Raw genomic sequence first — 20,799 nt, forward strand, 5'->3', positions numbered from 1 at the left:
CTTACTTGTTCAAGGGCTACTCAGCTGGCAAATTTATGTGGGCACTTTGCATTCGTCTCAATAACAGAACCCAAGAAAGTTGAAGAAGCCTTCATGGAACCTGAATGGATTCAAGCTATGCAAGAAGAGCTTCAACAGTTTGAGCTGAATAATGTATGGGAACTGGTTAAGCGTCCTGATCCTCGGAAGCACAATATAATAGGCACCAAATGGATATACCACAACAAGCAAGATGAGCATGGTCAAGTTGTCAGAAACAAAGCTCGTCTCGTTGCTCAAGGATATACTCAAGTGGAAGGCATTGACTTCGATGAAACATTTGCTCCTGTGGCTCGACTTGAAGCCATACGCATACTGCTGGCCTATGCAAATCATCATAACATACTTCTATATCAAATGGATGTGAAGAGTGCTTTTCTCAATGGCAAGATTAAAGAAGAAGTGTATGTTGCACAACCGCCTGGCTTTGAAGATCCAAAACATCCTGACATGGTATACAAGCTCAACAAGGCACTATATGGCCTCAAACAAGCCCCTCGGGCTTGGTATGACACACTCAAATACTTCCTGAAGAGCAAAGGCTTCATACCTGGTTCCCTCGACCCCACTCTCTTCACAAAGACATATGATGGTGAACTATTTGTGTGCCAAATATATGTGGATGACATTATCTTCGGCTGCACCAATCAGAAGTACAGTGAAGAGTTTGGATATATGATGCAAGAGCAATATCAGATGTCCATGATGGGAGAGCTGAAGTTCTTCCTCGGTCTTCAAATACGAAAGCAACGCAACGGCATCTTCATATCTCAAAAGAAGTATCTCAAAGATTGCCTGAAGAAGTTCGGTATGCAAGACTGCAAAGGCTTCACGACGCCAATGCCAGCCAAACATCATCTGGGTCCCGACGACAATGGTAAAGAGTTCGATCAAAAGGTATACCGCTCCATGATTGGTTCTTTACTTTATCTATGTGCATCTAGGCCAGATATTATGCTTAGCGTTTGCATGTGTACTCGATTCCAAGCGGCACCAAAGGAGTCGCATCACTTAGCTGTGAAGCAAATTCTTCGATATTTGGCTCACACCCCAACTCTAGGATTATGGTATCCAAAGGGCTCAGAGTTTGATCTGGTTGGATTCTCGGATGCTGATTATGCTGGTGACAAGGTGGATCGCAAGTCTACATCAGGCACATGTCATTTTCTGGGACGATCACTTGTATGTTGGTCTTCAAAGAAGCAGAACTTGTATCTCTCTCCACTGCTGAATCTGAATACATTGCTGCTGGATCTTGCTGCGCTCAGCTTCTGTGGATGAAGCAAACACTCAAGGACTATGGAATTCATCTGAAGCAAGTGCCACTCTACTGCGACAACGAAAGCGCCATCAAGATTGCCAACAACCCAGTTTAGCACTCGAAGACAAAGCACATTGAAATTCGTCATCACTTTCTCAGAGATCATGTTGTGAAGGAAGATATTGATATCATACACGTCAACACTGAAGAGCAATTGGCAGATATCTTCACCAAGCCCTTGGATGAGAAGAGATTTTGCAAGTTACTGTGTGAGCTAAATATCTTGGAATCCTCAAATGTCCTGTGATCAGGCACACATCCTAACACTTATGCATATTGATGACTTAGATGTGCAACACACGAAGTAAAGCATATCTTCAATCAATCAAGACATACATTCTAAGTGTGAATACATTAATGTGGAATTTGACTTCGGAGCGCCACGATAATTGTGCGCCGTGTCTGGGTCTAATACTTCCTATACGGTGGGTAACGCCACCACCAAATTCTTCTATTTGAAGTGTTTTACCCATGGCGTTACATTTGATATGTCTTCACATTTGGTTTGGCTTCAACTTCAATATGTCTTCATGATTATCTTCACTATGTTGATTATATATAAATATACTAGTGTTCTGTCCTCTACAGCATTCACTTATAGCTATGTCTTCTTGATTGAATCTTTTGAACTAAGTGAATGTGATCGAACCCTAAACCTCTCTATGCTTTCTATCTTAAACTCTATCTCTCCAAATCATATGCATTCTATTGAAACTGTCGAATGTCTTCTCTGCGTCCTTGTCAGCAGAAGATACAGAGACAAACATTAAGTCCGTTTTCAATGCTCATTCCTTCACCTGAAACCCGGAGAAGTGGGAACGACCACCCGGCAATCCAGGCGTGTGTGGGACGTGGAACAACCTCCGATATGTTGCATGATGGCCATGTGTTCCTCAGATGTGAATCGCCAGGGGCACCTGTGTAATAACACTGAGCCGCCCTTGTCCCTATAAATACACGCCTCACCGCAGTCAGTATCTCTTCTTCCACTCTCACACGAACCCTAGCGCCACCACTAGCCCTCGACGACGTCGGCGACGAAGCGCTTCACTGCCGCAACCTCTCCGACGCCGTCTTCACGCCGACCGCGGACATCATCTTCTCCGCCATCGCCGTAGGTGTCCTCCATCGCCAAGTTAGGGCACGGACGATCGAACTTCTCGGCCTCCACTTCCACTCCGTCTAGCAGTTCCTCGTGTGGTAAATAAAACTTCCTTTTTACGGCCCCTTTGATCCTATAGCTTCATCACTTTCTATCACAAGCAGTTTCTGTTGACACAAGTTGGATCTCTTTCATACTGCATCTCATAATATGCCTAGTATATTCACTTGTAGTTCACAAAGTAGTTAGATTCCTCACTTGTACTGATCCATGGATTCGTACAAATCTGGAACCAACTCCTCATCTATGAGTGAATGTCTTCGCATGATGAGGTCAATGTCTTCTAAACTGATTTATCTTCAAAATCTTCTGAGAATGCATATGACCTCTTCCCCTTCCCTTGCACCTTAATGCTGTCACAGGTACATGTCCGTGGGAGAATCCCTTGGTTCTCATAGTCTGCATTCATTTGCAGAATTCTTATAGCATCATATAAATTCTCCCGAAGCCAGTTCCTGTTTTTCCAGCAAGAAAAAGCCTTTAAAGCCTTTGAACGTCTTGAAGCCTTTCAGTTTGAAGTTCATGGCTTCAGAGAAATCTGCAAGGAAGGGTGGCAGAAAGCGTCAAGGAGAAACATCAAGAGATCTGCCTGATGACCTCTCTGAACCATACAAGACGGATCCTGAAGAGTATTATAATCAGCGCAAGACTCGAATCCAGTGGATTCGAAGATATTGGGCAGAACAATGGTTCAAGTACAGATTTGTGACAAAGCAATATGCTGAAAAGAATGCCATCAAGCGACCATGGGGAGACATCCTATACAAAAATCTTCAACCCAGGTCCAGAGATGAGTGGTTTGACACGCCCAACATCAGCTTCGAAGATTTGCAACTACCCATTGGCCTCAGTGTCGCCTTCCATGGCGCCATTGCTTCAGAATTAGCTATCGCCCAGCGCATTGTTGAACTGAAGCAAAAGATTGACTTTGAGAAAGCTCAGTTCAAGAAGCATATGGCCAAGCTCAGCGTGCAAGAGGTGAAAAACTTCCAGATTATGCTGCACAAGCTCAAAGAAGCCTTTCTCAAGAAACGCGCAGAAGCTCAAGGTTCTCATGAGCGCATGAAGAGCCTGGCTGACAAGTGTGTGCAAGGCTACAATGAGGCTGAGAAGCGCAAGGCCCTTGGGCGCCCGGGCTTTGATCCTAGGATGGCTGCTAAGAAGAAGAAGAAGCCCACTGTGGCCAAAACCGACGCACCAAGAGAGGAAGCAGATCCCATTGTCTTCCCCACCAACATGACTGGCTCGAAGCCAAAAGCTAGGTCCACAGCTTCAGAACTAAAGAAGACAAGGACTGCTGAGGCTGAAGCCAGAAAGAGGAAATATCCTGAAGCCTCTGCTACTGCCCCCTCCAAGAAGAAGCGGAAGACCAAGAAGGAACGGGCTACTCCCATAGAGCCCTTGATTGTTGAACCCATCTCCATGGTTCGCCCTGACGCTGAACCTCAAAGCGCCAACTGATTGTCCATGAGCCTGCTTTCACAGGGGCTCATGAAGCTGAAGAATTTCCAGCAGCTGATCCCATCGCTGCTGAAGACATTGGTCACCATGACCATGTTGAAGATGATGCAGTTCTTCCTCAGCTCAAGCACCAACAGGTATCATCGCCTGTGCTACCGCACAGCGAGCTCATCAGCATTGGTCGTCCTCTGACGCCAATTGCTTAGGATGCATCATGGGCTGATCGCCCACAAGCACAAGAGGAGGGAGACTTTGAGGCCCAGCCAACTCCAACTCCATAGGCGTCGCCAGCGTTACGCAGGCTTCGCAAAGGACCCAGTCTCTGAGTCTGAAGCTACAGCTGCTGAAGACATTCCGGCTGCATCAGCCGATGAAGAAGAAACCCCAAGCGCTGCTACACCCCCGTCTCACCAAGAAGCTGTGATTGTGACCGACCCTCCAGCTCGTCAAGTGGATGTTGAGAATCTTGAGGCTGCCACCACCAACACCAATGAAGCCACTGACGCTGTCATGGCTGAAGCTAATGTGGAGCCTTCACCAACCCAAGCACTAGAAATGAGCGAAGCCACTGATGCTACTGCTTCTGTTCCTGCACCTGCTGCTGGTCCTCAGTTTGACTATCATGTTGAGCACAGGCCTCAGGTACAGAAGCCAATCCCAAGATTGCCCAGGCTTCCAGGTCCTGCATCAGCACCTGGATCCTTCAATGTCAATGGCTTCATAGCAGGCAACACTTTCTTCAATAGCTCCAGGAACCCCTACTCAAGGGAAAGAATATCTTCTGATCGGTTCTGGAGCTATCCGCAGCGAAGCTATTACTCCTGCATTCTATACAATCAAGGTCACATCTTCCCACATAAGTGTCTTGACATTGAAGCAATAGCTGGTCTGCCCTGTCTGGAAGAAGCTCTGGATTGCTTCAAGGAGGTTGGATTGCTGTCGTTCGTTATCGACCAAGAGCATTGGAATGAAGAGTTGCTGCTCCAATTCTATGCCACACTTCACATCCGTGGGTACAACAGAGATCCGAAGACTTGGGTCCTGGAGTGGATGACAGGAAATGTTCATCACGAAGCCAAAGCCTTTGACATCATTGAGCTCACTGGTCTGCCCACTCCTGGCGATCTCTACGAATCTGGCTGTCAACTTCAAAGTGAAGCTGTGGCAAGCATCTTTCAGAGGCCTGAACCTAACATCAGTCAGATGCTCAGTATGATGAAGTTATTGCCCCAAGATGTTGCATATCCCAAGGAGTTCTTCATTGAAGACCTTGAGTATCTGCCAAGGACTATTTATCACATCATAAGGCAAACTCTCTGGCCCATCAAAGGACATTCTCCACATGCCAAGCTGGAAGGTGCAATGAAGACTTTGGTCTTCTATATTCTTCATGGAAAATGCTTCAATGCACAGGACTTCTTCATCCGCCAACTTGCTGCATCAGGCTCTGATCTCTTTGGCTTGAAGTTCTACGCTCCATGGATAATGCGGCTGATTAAACTCCACTCCGCTATCTCATATCAGCCATCTGCTCGCAATCATCGGATCTTTCTGCCTGATGTGGATATGTCTGTTGAAGCCATTTATCCTGAGCCTGCCAAGGAACCTCTAAGTCTTCAGAATGCGGAGCATCAAAGTTTTTCTCAGAACATTGAAGGAGTTGAAGCCGTCACTCGTGTGTATTCTTTGGCTGGAACTACACGTGCACCACATCCTGCCCTTACTGAAGCCACCGATAGCACAATTTCCCAACGACCCAAGAAGCGCACTCGTGTTCTCAATGACCGAGAGCTTCTGGTGGCTCTTCATCAGAAACAGGATAGGCATCATGACTGGCTGAAGCACCAAATGCAAAGCCTCTTGGTGGACGTCAATCGCATTCGCAATCTTGCCACCAAGAATGCCTTTGTTGCCCATGAAACCTCTCGCCGCACATGGAAAGGGCTGACGCTGATGTGCTCTGAAGATGATCTTCAAGAGGATGGCTTCTCTGAACACTTCAAGTTTGACTCCACACCTCCTCGAAGGGCAGTGCTGCGACGAACTCCATCTCTTGAAGACTCTGAGGTCTCTTCCTCTGCTGCAACTGTGAATGCCAGAGTGATCGAGGATGAAGACGATGCTACTTCACCACCACCTCCTTCAACACGCTTCGACACTGCTCCAAGTTCTTCTGCACCGCCGAACACCACCGACGACCTTGCTGCTTCACCTACTCGTCATGGGAACGAGTAGATGCTCTATGTCTTCAAACCTTTTTGGTCCTTACTGACAAAAGGGGGAGAAGCATATGAGTTTCATAGTCTTCAAGCGGGTCCATATGGGCGGTTGCTTTATATTTTGCTTCGTGTTTACAACTCTCGTTTTGATACATTTGGTTCTTTGAGTTGTAACACTTAAACTTGATGGTCGTCTGCTACTTATTTGCTACTTCGTGATGTGACGATAAATTCTGCATGTGCGACGATAAATTCCGCACTTAGATCATCTTGCAGACGTCCATTTTCCATTACGCATGCCATTATTTTCACATACCTTCTCATGCATAATGGATTGTCATCATAAGTTCAAGAGGATCTCCACAAACACAACCTGCCATGTGCATTTGCATTCCAAAAGCAAATTACTTATATGCACATCTTCAGGGGGAGCCCTCATAGCTTATGAAGACAATTCCCTATCCTCTTACAATTTCACATATTATATTCCCCATTGAAAACTTCAACTAGTTTGTCATCAATCACCAAAAAGGGGGAGATTGTAAGTGCATCTAGTGCCACCCCTAGTTGGTTTTGGAGTATTGACGACAAACTTAGTTGAGGGACTAATGTGTTTGTGAGAATTGCAGGATAACACAGGTAGAAGTCCCTCATTGATTCGGTTTTCCTACCAGAGATGACCCCTAAAAATGTATGAAGACATTGATGTCAAAGGTGGTATATGAAGATATTCACATTGAAGACTATGACAAGAGAAGACATCGCATGAAGCCTATGGAGCTCGAAGACTTAGATCCTTCGCAGTTCTTTTTCTTCTTTGTTGAGTCATAGGAACCACCGTACTGTTAAGTGGGGTCCAAGAGAACCAGTCAGAATGACTGAAGTGATGCTTAACCAAAACCTATGTCTTCGAGTGAAGACTATGAGAGCGAATCTTGTCCAGAGTCGGACAAGTCAGCTTTGCTTGTAGCCCAAGTAAAGTTGTCGTGTGAGTTTGAAATCTGACCGTTGGAACACGTGTCAGTTCCTTAGTGACCCAGGGTCATTTTGGACAAATCAGGTCGGGTTGCCTAGTGGCTATAAATAGCCCATCCCCTACAACCATAAACGGTTGGCTGCTCAGAGTTAGTGTATGGCTTTTGTCGTTTGAGAGCAACCCACCTCGAAGCCTTTGAGAGAGAATTCCTTGCGAGGATAAAGCCCTAACCACCCAAAGCCTAAGAGTGTTAGGCATCACTTAAGTCTTCTTGTCTGTGTGATCTGAAGACTTATTACACTTGAGGACTGTGAATCCTCCAGCCGGTTAGGCGTCGCGTTCTGAGCGTCCAAGAGAGATTGTGGATCGCCGGTGAACGAAGTCTGTGAAGGTTTGGGAGTCTACCTTGAAGACTTACCAGAGTGATTGGGCGAGGTCTGTGTGACCTTAGCTCAAGGGGAATACGGTGAGGACTGGGTGTCCGGGACTGTGTGTCCTCAGGTTTAAATACCTAGCCGCCCTAACCAGACGTACAGTTGTCACAGCAACTAGAACTGGTCCAACATCATTGTCTTCAACGAGTCACTGGTTTCATCCTTACCTTCCCTTTACTTACTGTTGGTCCTTGTGAAGTCATTGTATGATTGCACTATCTTTTGTCTTCACTGAATAACTGTGTGTTCTGTTTGGCTTCATAATATCTTCCTACCTGATCCTTACTACCTAGCTGCTATTAGTCATTGTGCTTTCACTTCATTGAATACTTGACTATGGTTTACCTAGTGTAGTCTACCTTCCGTTGCATGGTAATAGGTTTACTTCTATCGTTTGTCTTCGAAACTTCCACGTTTTGAAGACTTTCATAAAAATCGCCTATTCACCCCCCTCTAGTCGATATAATGCACTTTCAAGGTTGATATGATCGCCGTCGGCACGCTCCCTCTTCGATTACCATCGAGATTAGTGATGAACCTGAATAATTGTTATTTAGTGCCTGCGTTGAGCATGAACATTATATTTGTATCTTGTTTAATGCCAGACGGTTACTCATTTAAATCAGAGAATAATGGTTGTTCTATTTATATAGGTAATATCTTTTATGGTCATGTACCCATTGTGAAGGGTTTATTCTTATTGAATATCGATAGTGATGATACACATGTTCATAACAATGATGCGAAAAGATGTAGAGTTGATAATGATAGTACCACTTTCTTTTGGCACTGCCGCTTAGGTCATATTGGCGTAAAATGCATGAAGAAACTCCATGCTGATGGACTTTTGGAGTCACTTGATTTTGAATCACATGACACATGCGAACCATGTATCATGGGCACGATGACTAAGACCCCATTTTCTGGAACAATGGAACGGGCAAGTGACTTGTTGGAAATCATACATACTGATGTGTGCGGTCCGATGAGCGTTGACGCACGCGGTGGATATCATTACTTTCTCACCTTCACCGATGATTTGAGTAGATACGAGTATATTTACTTAATGAAGCATAACTCTGAGACGTTTGAAAAGTTCAAGAAATTTTCGAGTGAAGTTGAGGATCATCGTAACAAGAAGATCAAATTCCTAGGTTTTGATCGAGGGGGAGAGTATCTGAGTTATGAGTTTGGCAATCACTTAAGACAATGTGGAATTGTTTCATAGTTGACGCCACCTGGAACACCACAGCATAATGGTGTGTATGGACGTCGTAATCGTACCTTATTGGATATGGTGCGTTCTATGATGTCTCTTGCCGATCTGCCACTATCGTTTTGGGGTTATGTGTTAGAGACAGCTGCATTCACTTTAAATAGTGCGCCATCTAAGTCAGTGGAGACGACGCCGTATGTACTATGGTTTGTCAAGAAACCTAAGTTGTCGTTCCTCAAGGTTTGGGGCTGCGATGCTTATGTCAAAAGGCTTCAGTGAGAAAAGCTCGAACCCAAAGCGGACAAATGCGTCTTCATAGGACACCCCAAAGAGATGGTTGGGTATACCTTCTATCTATGATCCGAAGGCAAAGTGTTTGTCGCTAAGAACGGGTCATTTCTCGAGAAAGGGTTTCTCTCGAAAGAATTGAGTGGGAGGAAGATAGAACTTGATGAGGTTGTTGAACCTTTACTTCAACCAGAGAGTAGCGTAGCACAGAAAGATGTTTCTGTGGCACCTATGTCAGTTGAAGAGGAAGCTAATGATGGTGATAATGAAGCTTTGGATCAGGTTACTATCGAACCTCGTAGGTCGACAAGGGTACGTACTACTCCTGAATGGTACGGTAACCCTATCTTAGAGGTCATGTTGTTGGACAACAATGAACCTATGAGCTATGGAGGAGCGATGGTGGCCCCGGATTCCGACAAATGGTCAGAGGCCATGAAATCCGAGATGGGATCCATGTATGAAAACAAAGTATGGACTTTGGAAGTATTACTTGAAGGGCACAAGGCCATTCAGAATAAATGAATCTTCTAGAAGAAGACAGGCACGGACGGTAATGTCACCATCTATAAAGCTTGACTTGTGGAAAAGGGGTTTTCACAAGTTCAAGGAGTTGACTACGATGAGACTTTCTCACCCATAGCGATGCTTAAGTCCGTCGGAATCATGTTGGCAATAGCTGCATTTTTTGATTATGAAATCTGGCAGATGGATGTCAAAACAACGCTTGTATATGATGCAACCGGAAGGTTTTTGTCAATCCGGAGAATGCTGACAAAGTGTGCAAACTCCAGCGATCCATTTATGGACTGGTGTAAGCATCTCGGAGTTGGAATCTTTGCTTTGATGACGTGATCAAAGCTTTTGGGTTTATCCATGTTTTTGGAGAATCTAGTTTTTACCACAAAGTGAGTGGGAGCTCTATAGCCTTTCTAATATTATATGTGGATGACATATTGCTGATTGGAAACAATATAGAACTTTTGGAAAACGTGAAGGAATATTTGAACAAGTGTTTTTCAATGAAGGACCTAGGAGAAGTTGCTTTCATATTAGGCATCAAGATCTATAGAGATAGATCGAGATGCTTGATAGGACTTTCACAAAGCACATACCTTGATAAAGTTTTGAAGAAGTTCAAAATGGATCAGTCCAAGAAGGGGTTCTTGCCTGTTTTGCAAGGTGTGAAGTTGAGTAAGACTCAATGCCTAGCGACTATAGAGGATAGAGAAAAGATGAGTGTCATCCCCTATGCTTCTGCCATAGGCTCTATCATGTATGCGATATTGTGCACAAGACCAGTGTCAGCCTTTCCATAAGTATGGCCAGAAGGTTTCAAAGTAATCCAGGAGTGGATCACTGGACATCGGTCAAGAATATCCTTAAGTACCTGAAAAGGACCAAGGAAATGTTTCTCGTTTATGTAGGTGGTCAAGAGCTCGTCGTAAAGGGTTACGTCGATGCAAGCTTTGACACTAATCCAGATGACTCTAGGTCTCAAAACGGATATGTATATATTCTGAATGGAGGAGCAGTAAGCTGGTGTAGTTCCAAGCAAAGCATGGTAGCTGATTCTACATGCGAAGCGGAGTACATAGCTATCTCGGAGGTAGCGAAGGAAGGTGTCATGATGAAGCAGTTCATGACAGATCTTGGAGTTGTACCTAGTGTACTAGACCCAATGACTCTGTTCTATGACAACACTGGTGCCATTGCTCTAGCCAAGGAACCAAGGTTTCACAAGAGGACCAGACACATAAAGTGACGCTTCAACTCCACCCACGATGCAGTCAAGGAGGATGACATAAACATTTGCAAAGTATATACGGATCTGAATGTTGCAGATCCGTTGACTAAACCTCTTTCACGGGCGAAACATGATCAACACCAGCACTCTATGGGTGTTAGATTCATTACCATGTAATAGTAGATTATTGACTCTAGGTCAAGTGGAAGACTGTTGAAAATATGCCCTAGAGGCAATAATAAAGTGGTTATTATTATGTTTCCTTGTTCATGAAAATCGTTTATTATCCATGCTATAATTGTATTGACCGGAAACTCAAATACATGTGTGGATACATACACAACAAAGTGCCCCTAGTGAGCCTCTACCAGACTAGCTCGTTAATCAAAGATGGCTATGGTTTCCTAGCCATAGACATGAGTTGTCATTTGATAACGGGGTCACATCATTAGGAGAATGATATGGTGGACAAGACCCAAACTATAAACGTGGCGTATGATCGTATCAAGTTTATTGCTATTGTTTTCTGCATGTCTATGTATTTATCCTATGACCATGAGATCATGCAACTCACTGGCACTAGAGGAGTACCTTGTGTGTACCAAACGTCGCAACATAACTGGGTGACTATAAAGATGCTCAATAGGTATCTCCGAGGGTGTCTGTTGAGTTGGCATGGATCAAGACTGAGATTTGTCACTCCGTATGACGAAGAGGTATCTCAGGGCCCACTCGGTAATACAACATCACAATGAGCTTGCAAGCAATGTGACTAAAGAGTTAGCCACGGGATCTTATATTACGGAACAAGTAAAGAGACTTGCCAGTAACGAGATTGAACTAGGTATGGAGATACCGATGATCGAATCTCAGGCAAGTAACATGCTGATAGACAAAGGGAACTGCATACGGGATTAGCTGAATCCTTGGCATCGAGGTTCGATCGATAAAGATCTTCGTAGAATATGTAGGAACCAATATGGACATCCAGGTCCCGCTATTGATTATTGACCATAGAGGTGTCTCGGTCATGTCTGCATAGTTCTCGAACCCGCAGGGTCTACACACTTAACGTTTGGTGACGATATAAGTATAGTTGAGTTGTTATGGTGGTGACCGAAGGTTGTTCGTAGTCCCGGATGAGATCCCGGACATGACGAGGAACTCCGGAATGGTCCGAAGGTGCAGATTGATATATAGGACGGAGGTAATCGGAGTCTGAAACTGTTCCGGGGGGTATCGGGTAATCACCGAAAGACCGAAAGGGGTTTCGGGCGGCCCCGACAAGTGTTGGGGGCCTCGTGGGCCAAGGGAAGGGAGCACACCAGCCCACTAAGAAGCTGAGCGCCCCCTTACCCCATCCCACACCGCTAGGAGGGTGGTGCGCCCCCCTAGGGAAGCCTCCCCCTTGCTTGGGGGGCAAGGCACGTGTGGGAGGGGGGCACCCAAACCCTGGGCGCCCTATCTGTGGCCGCCGCCCCCTGGGGGAAACCCTAGGGATGCCCTTCCTCCCTTCCCCCTATATATAGAGGGGTAGAGGGAGGGCAGCCGCACCCATCTATGCCATGACACTACCCTCCCTCTCCCTCGTAGTTCATCTCTCTCCGCGTAGCTTAGCGAAGCTCGACCGAGATTGCTCCACCACCACCGCCGCCATGCCGTCGTGCTGCCGGAGGACTCAAGCTACTACTTCACCATCAGTCACTGGATCGAGGAGGTGAAGGCGTCATCAAACCGTACATGTGTTGAACGTGGAGGCGTCGTCCGTTCGGCGCTTGGATCGGAGTTCGTGGACGGATCGTGATTGAATCGCGAAGACGTTTGACTACATCAACCGCGTTTCTTAGTGCTTCTGCTTGGCGATTTATAAGGGTATGTAGATGCAATCTCTCCTCTCGTAGATGTTCATCTCCTAGATCGATCTTGGTGAGCGTAGGAAATTTTTTGTTTCCCAGGCAACGTTCCCCAACACGGGCCCTCTTGATGGAGGTAAAACCTTACGTCCTGCTCTTGTTTATATTGATGAAGATGTATCAAGTACAGAGTTCATCTACCTCGAGATCGTGATGTGTGGTCTAACTCTAGGGTTAGGTGAATGATTTTGCATTGATGTTCCCTCTACGGGCTAAACCCTATGGCTTATATATACGCCAGGGAGGGTATCTAGGGTTACAAGTTCAGTATCTAGGAGCAAGGCGTCAGCAGATATCTTGGAGTATACGTCAAGTCTTCAGTGGAGGTAGTCTTGATCACACCTCCTGCATACGGCCTCCGGAGTCCATCTTGACCAGGAATGAGGGCCCATCGGCCCAACCCGAGGAGAATGAGATGACTAGGTTAGGGCCCCCTAATCCAGGACACCGTCATTGCCCATTCGTCGGGCCGGTCTAGTCTATTCATACATGGCGGTGCAGGCGATGATATACTACATTTATTTTTATTCTTAAGTTAGCACTTTATCCAAGGTTCAACATTTGAGATATTTCGACACTCGAAAAGGAGGTTCCCATAAAGAACTGTTGACACATATAATTGATGGTGACCATTATTGAATAGTTGGTCAAAATAGTCAAATAGATGTGTAGCTTGAATTTTCACCAAGAAAAGTCCAATATGTATGGACCTGCCACTTAGACTTGCTCATCTATGAGCATTCTCAGTTCAGCCAATAGCCACTTTTCAAGCAATAGAAGCGACCATTAGTGTTCATACCAACTAACAGCAAAGAGCAAAAATCAAATGGTTCACAAGCAGTCTTTTCTTTTGTCATAATGCCAAATAAGCTAGACACACCGAAAAATCAACCAAAAACGACATCAGGACCACCGTGCACCACGCAGTTAGGCTAAAAGCCTGTGAAGCCATTGTTAACCACTTGCAGTAGGAGTAATGCTGTGGGGATGCATACACAACAGTGCACTGCCACTGCTTATTCCGTTTTCCCAACAAAGTACTCTCGTCTATGGGGACTCCATAGTCCATAGCGTACCGGGGGGGAGAAGGGACGGAAGCGAAGGTGGCTGCATGATGAGATCCAGAACATGCATGCACTCATATCATCTCCCACAGGCCAGAGGCCAGAAGTAATTACCATAGCAGCTTAAAGTTACAGTGAGTACAGACAAGAGATTCCATGTGGAAGCCAATCAGAGAGGCGAAGAGGGAGGGGCAATCATGGTCCTCCCTCTTTCTGGCATCTGTCACAAAGTGCTGCATCAGTGAGCGCAAAGACAAGGGCCTGGCACTAGGTAAAATGGTTAAAAGCGCTTGTACCGTGCCACTGACTCGCTGATGGCGCATGTAAGACAGGCAGATGGTAGTACTAATGACACACACACACACGCACAGCCTTTTCCTTGTGACAATCTTTGCCTTGGCACGGTGCTATGTAGATCCAGAGGGCCAGGAAAGCTGCATCTGCTGCCGCTGCCATGCATGCTGCCTCCTCCTGCCCTGGCTTGCTGCTGCGGCGGCAGGGACGAAAGAGACCCAACAGATCACATGGATAGGCTAGCAGAGAATGGATGTACTGTAGCGAACTATAGCCTGAGGCCATCCAAGCCACAGCCATGGGAGCTTGCGGTTGTTGTATTTTTGAAGCTTAAAAGTTTGCATTAAATCCATCCCTTCTGGTTGTTTTGAGCAAGTTCTTTCCCAGGTCCAAACAGGTCTTTAAAAACAAGAGAGGCTGGATAGAAATAACAAGGTTGGATTCGGTTGCACAGCATATAATATAAACATAAAAAGATGTCAAGGGAAGATACTCCACGACAGGCACCAATCAACATCTGCTTATAGTAGTGACAGTAAAGAAAGAAAGATGGAAAGATGATGCTGTGACCAAAAAGGATGGAAAGATGGAGATGGAGTGATAGACTCCTCTCCCCATCCATCATCCATTTATAAGTTTGACAACAACAACATCTAAGGTAGTAGCACCGTTGCTTCTCCCGGGTCCTGAACCCACAGGGCGAAGCAAAGCATCCATGCATACATCAACAAGTGAAAGAAAGAAAGCAAATTAAGCGTGACCTACAGCATCAACTACACCTAATGCAACGCAACACAGAGGCTGGCTGGCTGGCTAACCAGCTAGCTATGTCGCTGCACTCTCACAAAGCCTAAGAAGCTCCGAGTGATCTTGAAGCAAAAACCAATGACACGCGCAGCACAAGAGATGGAAACCCAATCGACCAACCAACCAAACGTAGAGTTGCAATCGCCGACTCGTGTGAAGATTTTGCTCCTCCTAGCTACTTGCAATCGCCCGCTCCTACTGTGTGAAGAAGTGGAATCAAACTAGCGCCGGCCTGCAAGAGGATGATGCAGTTCAAGAAAGGGTCGACGGCAATGCAGTAATGGAGAACAGGCAGAATTATAGTACTGCGACTGTACAAGTCAGTCAGGCCATTAGGATTCTCACAGTGATGCAAGTGGAGGAGCTGATGGCTGGCTCATGTCGTTACTGGTACACTGTGGAGGTTGGTTGGTGGTGAAGTCATCTGTCGTCCACTGCTGCTGTCAGTGGTGGGAAGCCGAGGAGACGGACGGCGGCTTGTCGCCATTGCCGCCGTTGTGCTCCTCGTTGCCCTGCATCCTCGCGGGGACGCGGAATCCGGAGAAGCTGACGCCGGGGCCGAACCCGATGGCCGACACGGAGGGGTTCAAGCCCCCTTGGTGCTGCTGCTGCTGCTGCTGCATCGGGTGGTTGTCGTCAGCTTCGACGGTCTCCGGCCATCCTCGGTCGGAGGGCTGGTTACTGGACTGAAGGGGTCCCCTCTGGAAGAAGAACTGGCTCTGGCCGCTCAGCGCCGCCTGCATATGCGCCGCCTGCTGCGACACGTTGAACAGGTAGCCGCCGGTGCTCCCGCCGCCTGGGTCGGCCACGTTCCACGGCATCATGCGCTGGCTCGCCGCCTGCTCGCCCCACATGGCGCCGCCACCGCCGAATGAGTAGCTGGCCGCACCGGGGAATAGTGCCTGCTGGCCGGTGCCGTTGCCGTCGTGGCCATGCGACCGGTGCTGCTCCTGCTGCTGCTGCTGCTGGTGGTGGTGGTGGTGAAACATAGGGTCTGGTAGAGGCTGCAGTGACAGCCGGAGTTCTTGGCTCTGGCTGCCGGTTCGCGACAAGAGGTCCGGTGTGTAGCCTTGAAAACCCATGGCCGACGAGTGGGCAGCCACAGTGGACGACGACGGCTCCCCGCCCGCGGTCCCGCCCATGGGGAAGAAGGACTTGATCGTGTCGGCGATGGAGTCCGAGTCGAGCGACGGCGGGAGGAAGCTGATGCCGCCCGTGGCTCCTCCGGCGCCGCCAGAGCCGGCGAAGTCGAACGACGAGTGCGCGATGGTGATGGCCTGCGCCTGGTCGTCCGAGTTGTCGGCGGAGTCAGGTTGGGTGGAGGAGGACGGCGGCGCGGCGGCATTGCTGGCGGAGGGGGCGACGGCCGTGGGCTGCCAAGCGGGAAGGGTGTCGAGGTTGTCGATGGCGTCCTTGGCGTTCTTGATGAGCCAATCGACGGCCTTGCTGGGGCGGTCGTAGCCCAGCCGGTCTTGCACGTCGTAGAACTGGATGGCCGTGTGTGCCGACAGCCGCACGCGGCGGTCGCGAGGCCCGCGCGCCGTGCAGACCTTACTGTGCCGGTCCTTCCGCCCGGTGGAGCGCACAATGTGCCCTCCCTGCACCGCCACGATCTCCCCGCCTCCGCCGCCCCTCACCCGCGCGGGCGTCGCCGCCGGCACCATCTCGCCGCCTCGTCCTCCTCGCGCCCGCGTCTGGGACGCCGCGGGCGGCTGTGCCTGCGCCGTGAACTGATGCATGTGATGGTCGGCGCCTCCGAAAGACAGGAGCTGCGTGTGGAGGCCGTGGTGATGGTGGGACTGGCCGGCGTCGCCCATGGGCGCGAGAAGGGCATACTCGGCGGACGAGCCCGGCTGCCTCACGGACGCGGCCTGCAGGTGCGAGAGCTGGAAGACGGGGGCGGGCGGAGGCTCTTGGTCCTGCTGCACTTCTTGGTGCAGCTGCAGCAGCCGGTAGTGGTGGTGCTGTTGTTGCTGCTGCTGCTGCTCCTCATTTGCAGCCTCCTGCTGCCCGCCGCCGCCACCTCCACCTCCACCTCCTCTTCCTCCTGCGCCGTCGCCTCCGTGAGGGCCCCGGTGGTGGTGCCTCGGATCCAGATCCCCCGGCTGCAGCTTCGCCCCCGCTACTGGTGCTGCTCCAATGCGCGTCCATCCAGCTCGCCGGATCCCATAACTAGGAGGAAAAAGAAGCAGGAAAAACCATGAGAAGAATCAAGAAGAGGAGGAAGAAGGCGGAGGAGGGTGCATGAGGGGGAACAGCGGTGGGCAAGGGACTGACCCAGGAGAGGAGTGGGGGACTGAACTAGAAGCAATCTGATGGATTGGACATCACATTTTAGCAGGGGGGACGGCGGCGGGGGGGAGGGAGGCAAAAGCCTTCGCTGCTGCTGGCTTCTCTCTCTCACTCACTCTCTCTCTCCTCTTGGGCTGGGTGTATGTGTGTGGGAGCTTTGGAGAGCAGGAGGCAGCAGCAGCAGAAGGGAGGCAGGAAAACAGGATGATAAGAGCAGGATTTGGGATTTAGTGAGGAGAGAGAGTCTGTTTCTCTCCTTGCTGCTGCCGCTGCCGCTGTCAATCTGCGTATGCGTGTAGGCGCAGGGCAGAAAAGAGACAGCTTTTTTTCAGGGAGGAGAGGGACTGCTTGCTTGCTTGCTCTCCCAAGCTGAGCCGAGCGAGGGCTGCTGGCTGGAGCCCAAGGAGTGATTGAGAGCCAACATGGGGGCTGCTGCTCCAGTTGAGCGCGCAGGTTTTGCATGTGTAGCCGGTTACTTTTCTAGTTTTGGAAAAACGGTAGAGACATGATGTGTTCATGTGGTGAAATTTTTTACAGCCAGTTCTGACAGTGTTGGCTCTAGAATTCCGGTGACCAATGCTCAAATTGGAGGCCCAAATGAACGACTGGGAGTTCCAGTCCAGTGGTGCAGCCGCATATATGCGGCTTGTACGACTGTGCATTTGGCTCTTTTTTAAGTGTTGCGCCTGTTTTCAAATGCTTGCGTTCTTAGAAATAGGTGGTCCGTCTTGCTTCTAGCCCCACCTTGCTAAAAGTGTTGCCACCAAGATTTTGATCCCTACTTTCCCAGCAAAAATTATGGCATTTTTCCTTTTTGAGGATAAAATAATAATGGCATTCTTGTTGGGCATGGTATGTGGAAAAATCTGGTTGTTCATAGTTTAGTTCCATGACGACGGAGCATATCCATCGGCTCCCCTCTCCTTAATATATTTTCTGTATTGCAGGTTGCCAAAATTGCCCCTCTCTCTCCCTTGGCGCAAAATTGAGCATGGGCTCATTCTCAACAAATAGAAATGAACATGGCCAAAATTGGAGCGGAATTATATGGAGAGTGGGCAACGACACTTTCAGCGGGACTTGGCAACCGTATTTATCGGAGCCGTTCTGAGTATGATCGGAGACAAGCTAGTCAAGGCATATTCAATATGCGGGTTGCCAAGAACTTATGGAATGCACTTAAAGCTAAATTGGGCGCAATTCATGTTGGAAGTGAGATGTATGTCATGAAGTAGTTCCATGAGTACATGATGGTTGAGAACCGCCGTGTTCTAAACCACGCTCATCGGATACAATGAATCGCTAAGGAACTCGACTCCTTAAGTGTGACTTACCGGACAAGTTTCTTGCGGGATGCTACTTCCTCTCTCGAACCAACATGAGTACTTTCACCAAACAAAGTGACGGGTACTTGCATACAAAACACAAGACACTCTTACCATCAACCTTTCAAGAAGGTTATCAACTTCTTGTCCTGCTAGTTATAAGGGTAAACCGCACGATAAGGTAGGAATTGATAGATAATTAAAATTTTAAAAACAGTACAACAAAGAATAGTATTTTTTGTAGATACTTTCGGTAAACAAAAATAGACCCCTGGGGCCATAGGTTCACTAGTGGCATTTCTCCAAGCATATAAATGTAGTGCAAGGAATAAATTAATAAATTACAGTTGGGCAGCGATTAAATCATAATATTTATTTTTATGACTATGATCATTCATGGCATAATCTTGTATAGGCGTTACATCCGTGATACGTAAACCGTTATCTAACTGCATCTATAGCTAATACTCCACCACAAGACCGATATTCAACATGCATCTCGAAGTATTAAGTTATTAAAATAAGGACAATGGTATAACATAGACAATAAAACTATCATCTAAGTGCGGTAAAGAAACCATTGTTTTATTCTTAGTGGCAACAATACAATACATGTCGAATCCCTTATTGTCACTGAGATCAAATTCATCACAAGATTGAACCCACTACTATGCACCACTTCCTCTAAAGAACCACCTATCAATCTTTGCCAGAGACGACAAATAGATCGGAAAGCATACATAGCTACTCAATTATACAACAAAGAAACTTCAAAAGATTCAACATAATTCAATGAACAATCTGATCATAAAGCGACAATTCATCATATCCAAACAGACACAACACCGATTACGTCATGCTGATCCCGACCATGTGAGGCAGCTCACGGGTACTTTGCATTGATTCGTGAGAGAGAGAGAGGATGCCATCTAGCTACTGCAATCGCCCCTAATGTCTTAACAAAACTATCCACACATGACCATGGAGGCAGAAATGTTGATGAAAATGGCTCCGGTGATGGATTCCCCCTCCCGCGGGGTGCTAGAAAAAAGGCCTCCGGATTGGATCTCCCGGGAAGAGAAACTTGTGGCGGCAGAAAAAATCAAGAAAAATGGTACTGAGGGTTTCTCGATGTTTGGGATTTATAGGCGAAACAATGTGTGTAAGGCATTGCTTAGGGGGTCCATGCATGTGGCCAGGTGGGCCCTCGGGTGCACCCCGCCTGCAGGCCCTGACACTTTCTAAAATCCTCATGGCTTGGAAAAATCATATTAAATCTCAGGGATTTTTGACCTTCGTAGATATGGATTATCTGAAAAGTCAAAAACATGCGGAAAACAACAACTGCCTCTGGGCACCGAATTCATAGGTTAGTCAAGAAAAATTGCTACAAAAATATTTCAAAGTGATATTACAATATCATGAAACAATATAAAATTATAGATATGTTTGAGACGTATCAGATGCATAATTGCTAAGCCCCCTCCTTCTTGGAGGAACGTTTCTACTTCTCTGAAACATCAGAGAAGTGAATTCTTACTTTTGGATGTCATCGGTCATCCGAGTGTTGAAAAGAATTTAAGAGCAAAGAACTCACACATTAAAGGAGCCGAGGGGACTTCTAGTGACAATGTGGTGGAGAAGAATTTCCACAAGTTCAAGGGAAATTGTGTAGTCCAATAGAATACAATCTTCAAGAAGAAGGGTTATAAGAACAACAAGAAAGGAAGAAATATGGTTAATTCATTTTTGGTGGGATTGCCACTGGGCCTCCAAGTGCTTGCAAAAGTTTAAGAAGCCAAGACAGAAGTCCAAATCTATCGAAGTGACCATGAGCAACAATGATAACGGGGCATCTGGGCATAGTAATTTACTAATAGTATTATAGCCCTTTTATATAAGTAAGAATCACTAGTACAGCGAGGTGCTATACAAACGGTTTTTATCCCCTTTTTGTGATGGCGTTTGGAACCGTCGCCAAGCGAGTGACTGCGATAGGGGGCCCATCTCACACGACCCAGAAACCGTCGAGGATAGGGAGCCTTGATGCATACAGTTGTCCGTATAAAACTGTTTCTAATATCTCGAATATCCCAAACGCTTCATCCTTGCTACTTGTTTGTGCTCGCATTGCCATTGCAGTCAGAGTTATATGGTTTTACCTAAAACTAGGCGCAACCCATGCACATTCCAGGCACAAGAGTTTTCCAAGCACGTACCAAACTAGCTCTACGTTTTCGA

General features: G+C 47.3%; 1 protein-coding gene across 1 annotated transcript; it reads right to left on the reverse strand.

Annotated features, from left to right (window-relative positions):
* Positions 1–14,698: 14,698 nt before the first annotated feature.
* LOC119267545 (transcription factor PCF5-like) lies at positions 14,699–17,529 on the reverse strand. The gene is made up of 3 exons (XM_037548944.1): positions 17,219–17,529; positions 15,287–17,113; positions 14,699–15,173 (listed from the first exon to the last, which is right to left on the reverse strand). Exon 2 carries the CDS (start codon positions 16,756–16,758, stop codon positions 15,385–15,387), a length of 1,374 nt encoding a protein of 457 aa, XP_037404841.1. The 5' UTR covers positions 16,759–17,113; positions 17,219–17,529; the 3' UTR covers positions 14,699–15,173; positions 15,287–15,384.
* Positions 17,530–20,799: the final 3,270 nt, after the last annotated feature.

This window comes from Triticum dicoccoides, chromosome 3A, assembly GCF_002162155.2.
Source record: "Triticum dicoccoides isolate Atlit2015 ecotype Zavitan chromosome 3A, WEW_v2.0, whole genome shotgun sequence".
NCBI classification, from domain to species: Eukaryota; Viridiplantae; Streptophyta; class Magnoliopsida; order Poales; family Poaceae; genus Triticum; species Triticum dicoccoides.

Bases quoted from the DNA above. Each gene is read 5' to 3' on its own strand.
- LOC119267545 (XM_037548944.1), bottom strand. From the start codon at position 16,758: ATGGGCGACGCCGGCCAGTCCCACCATCACCACGGCCTCCACACGCAG.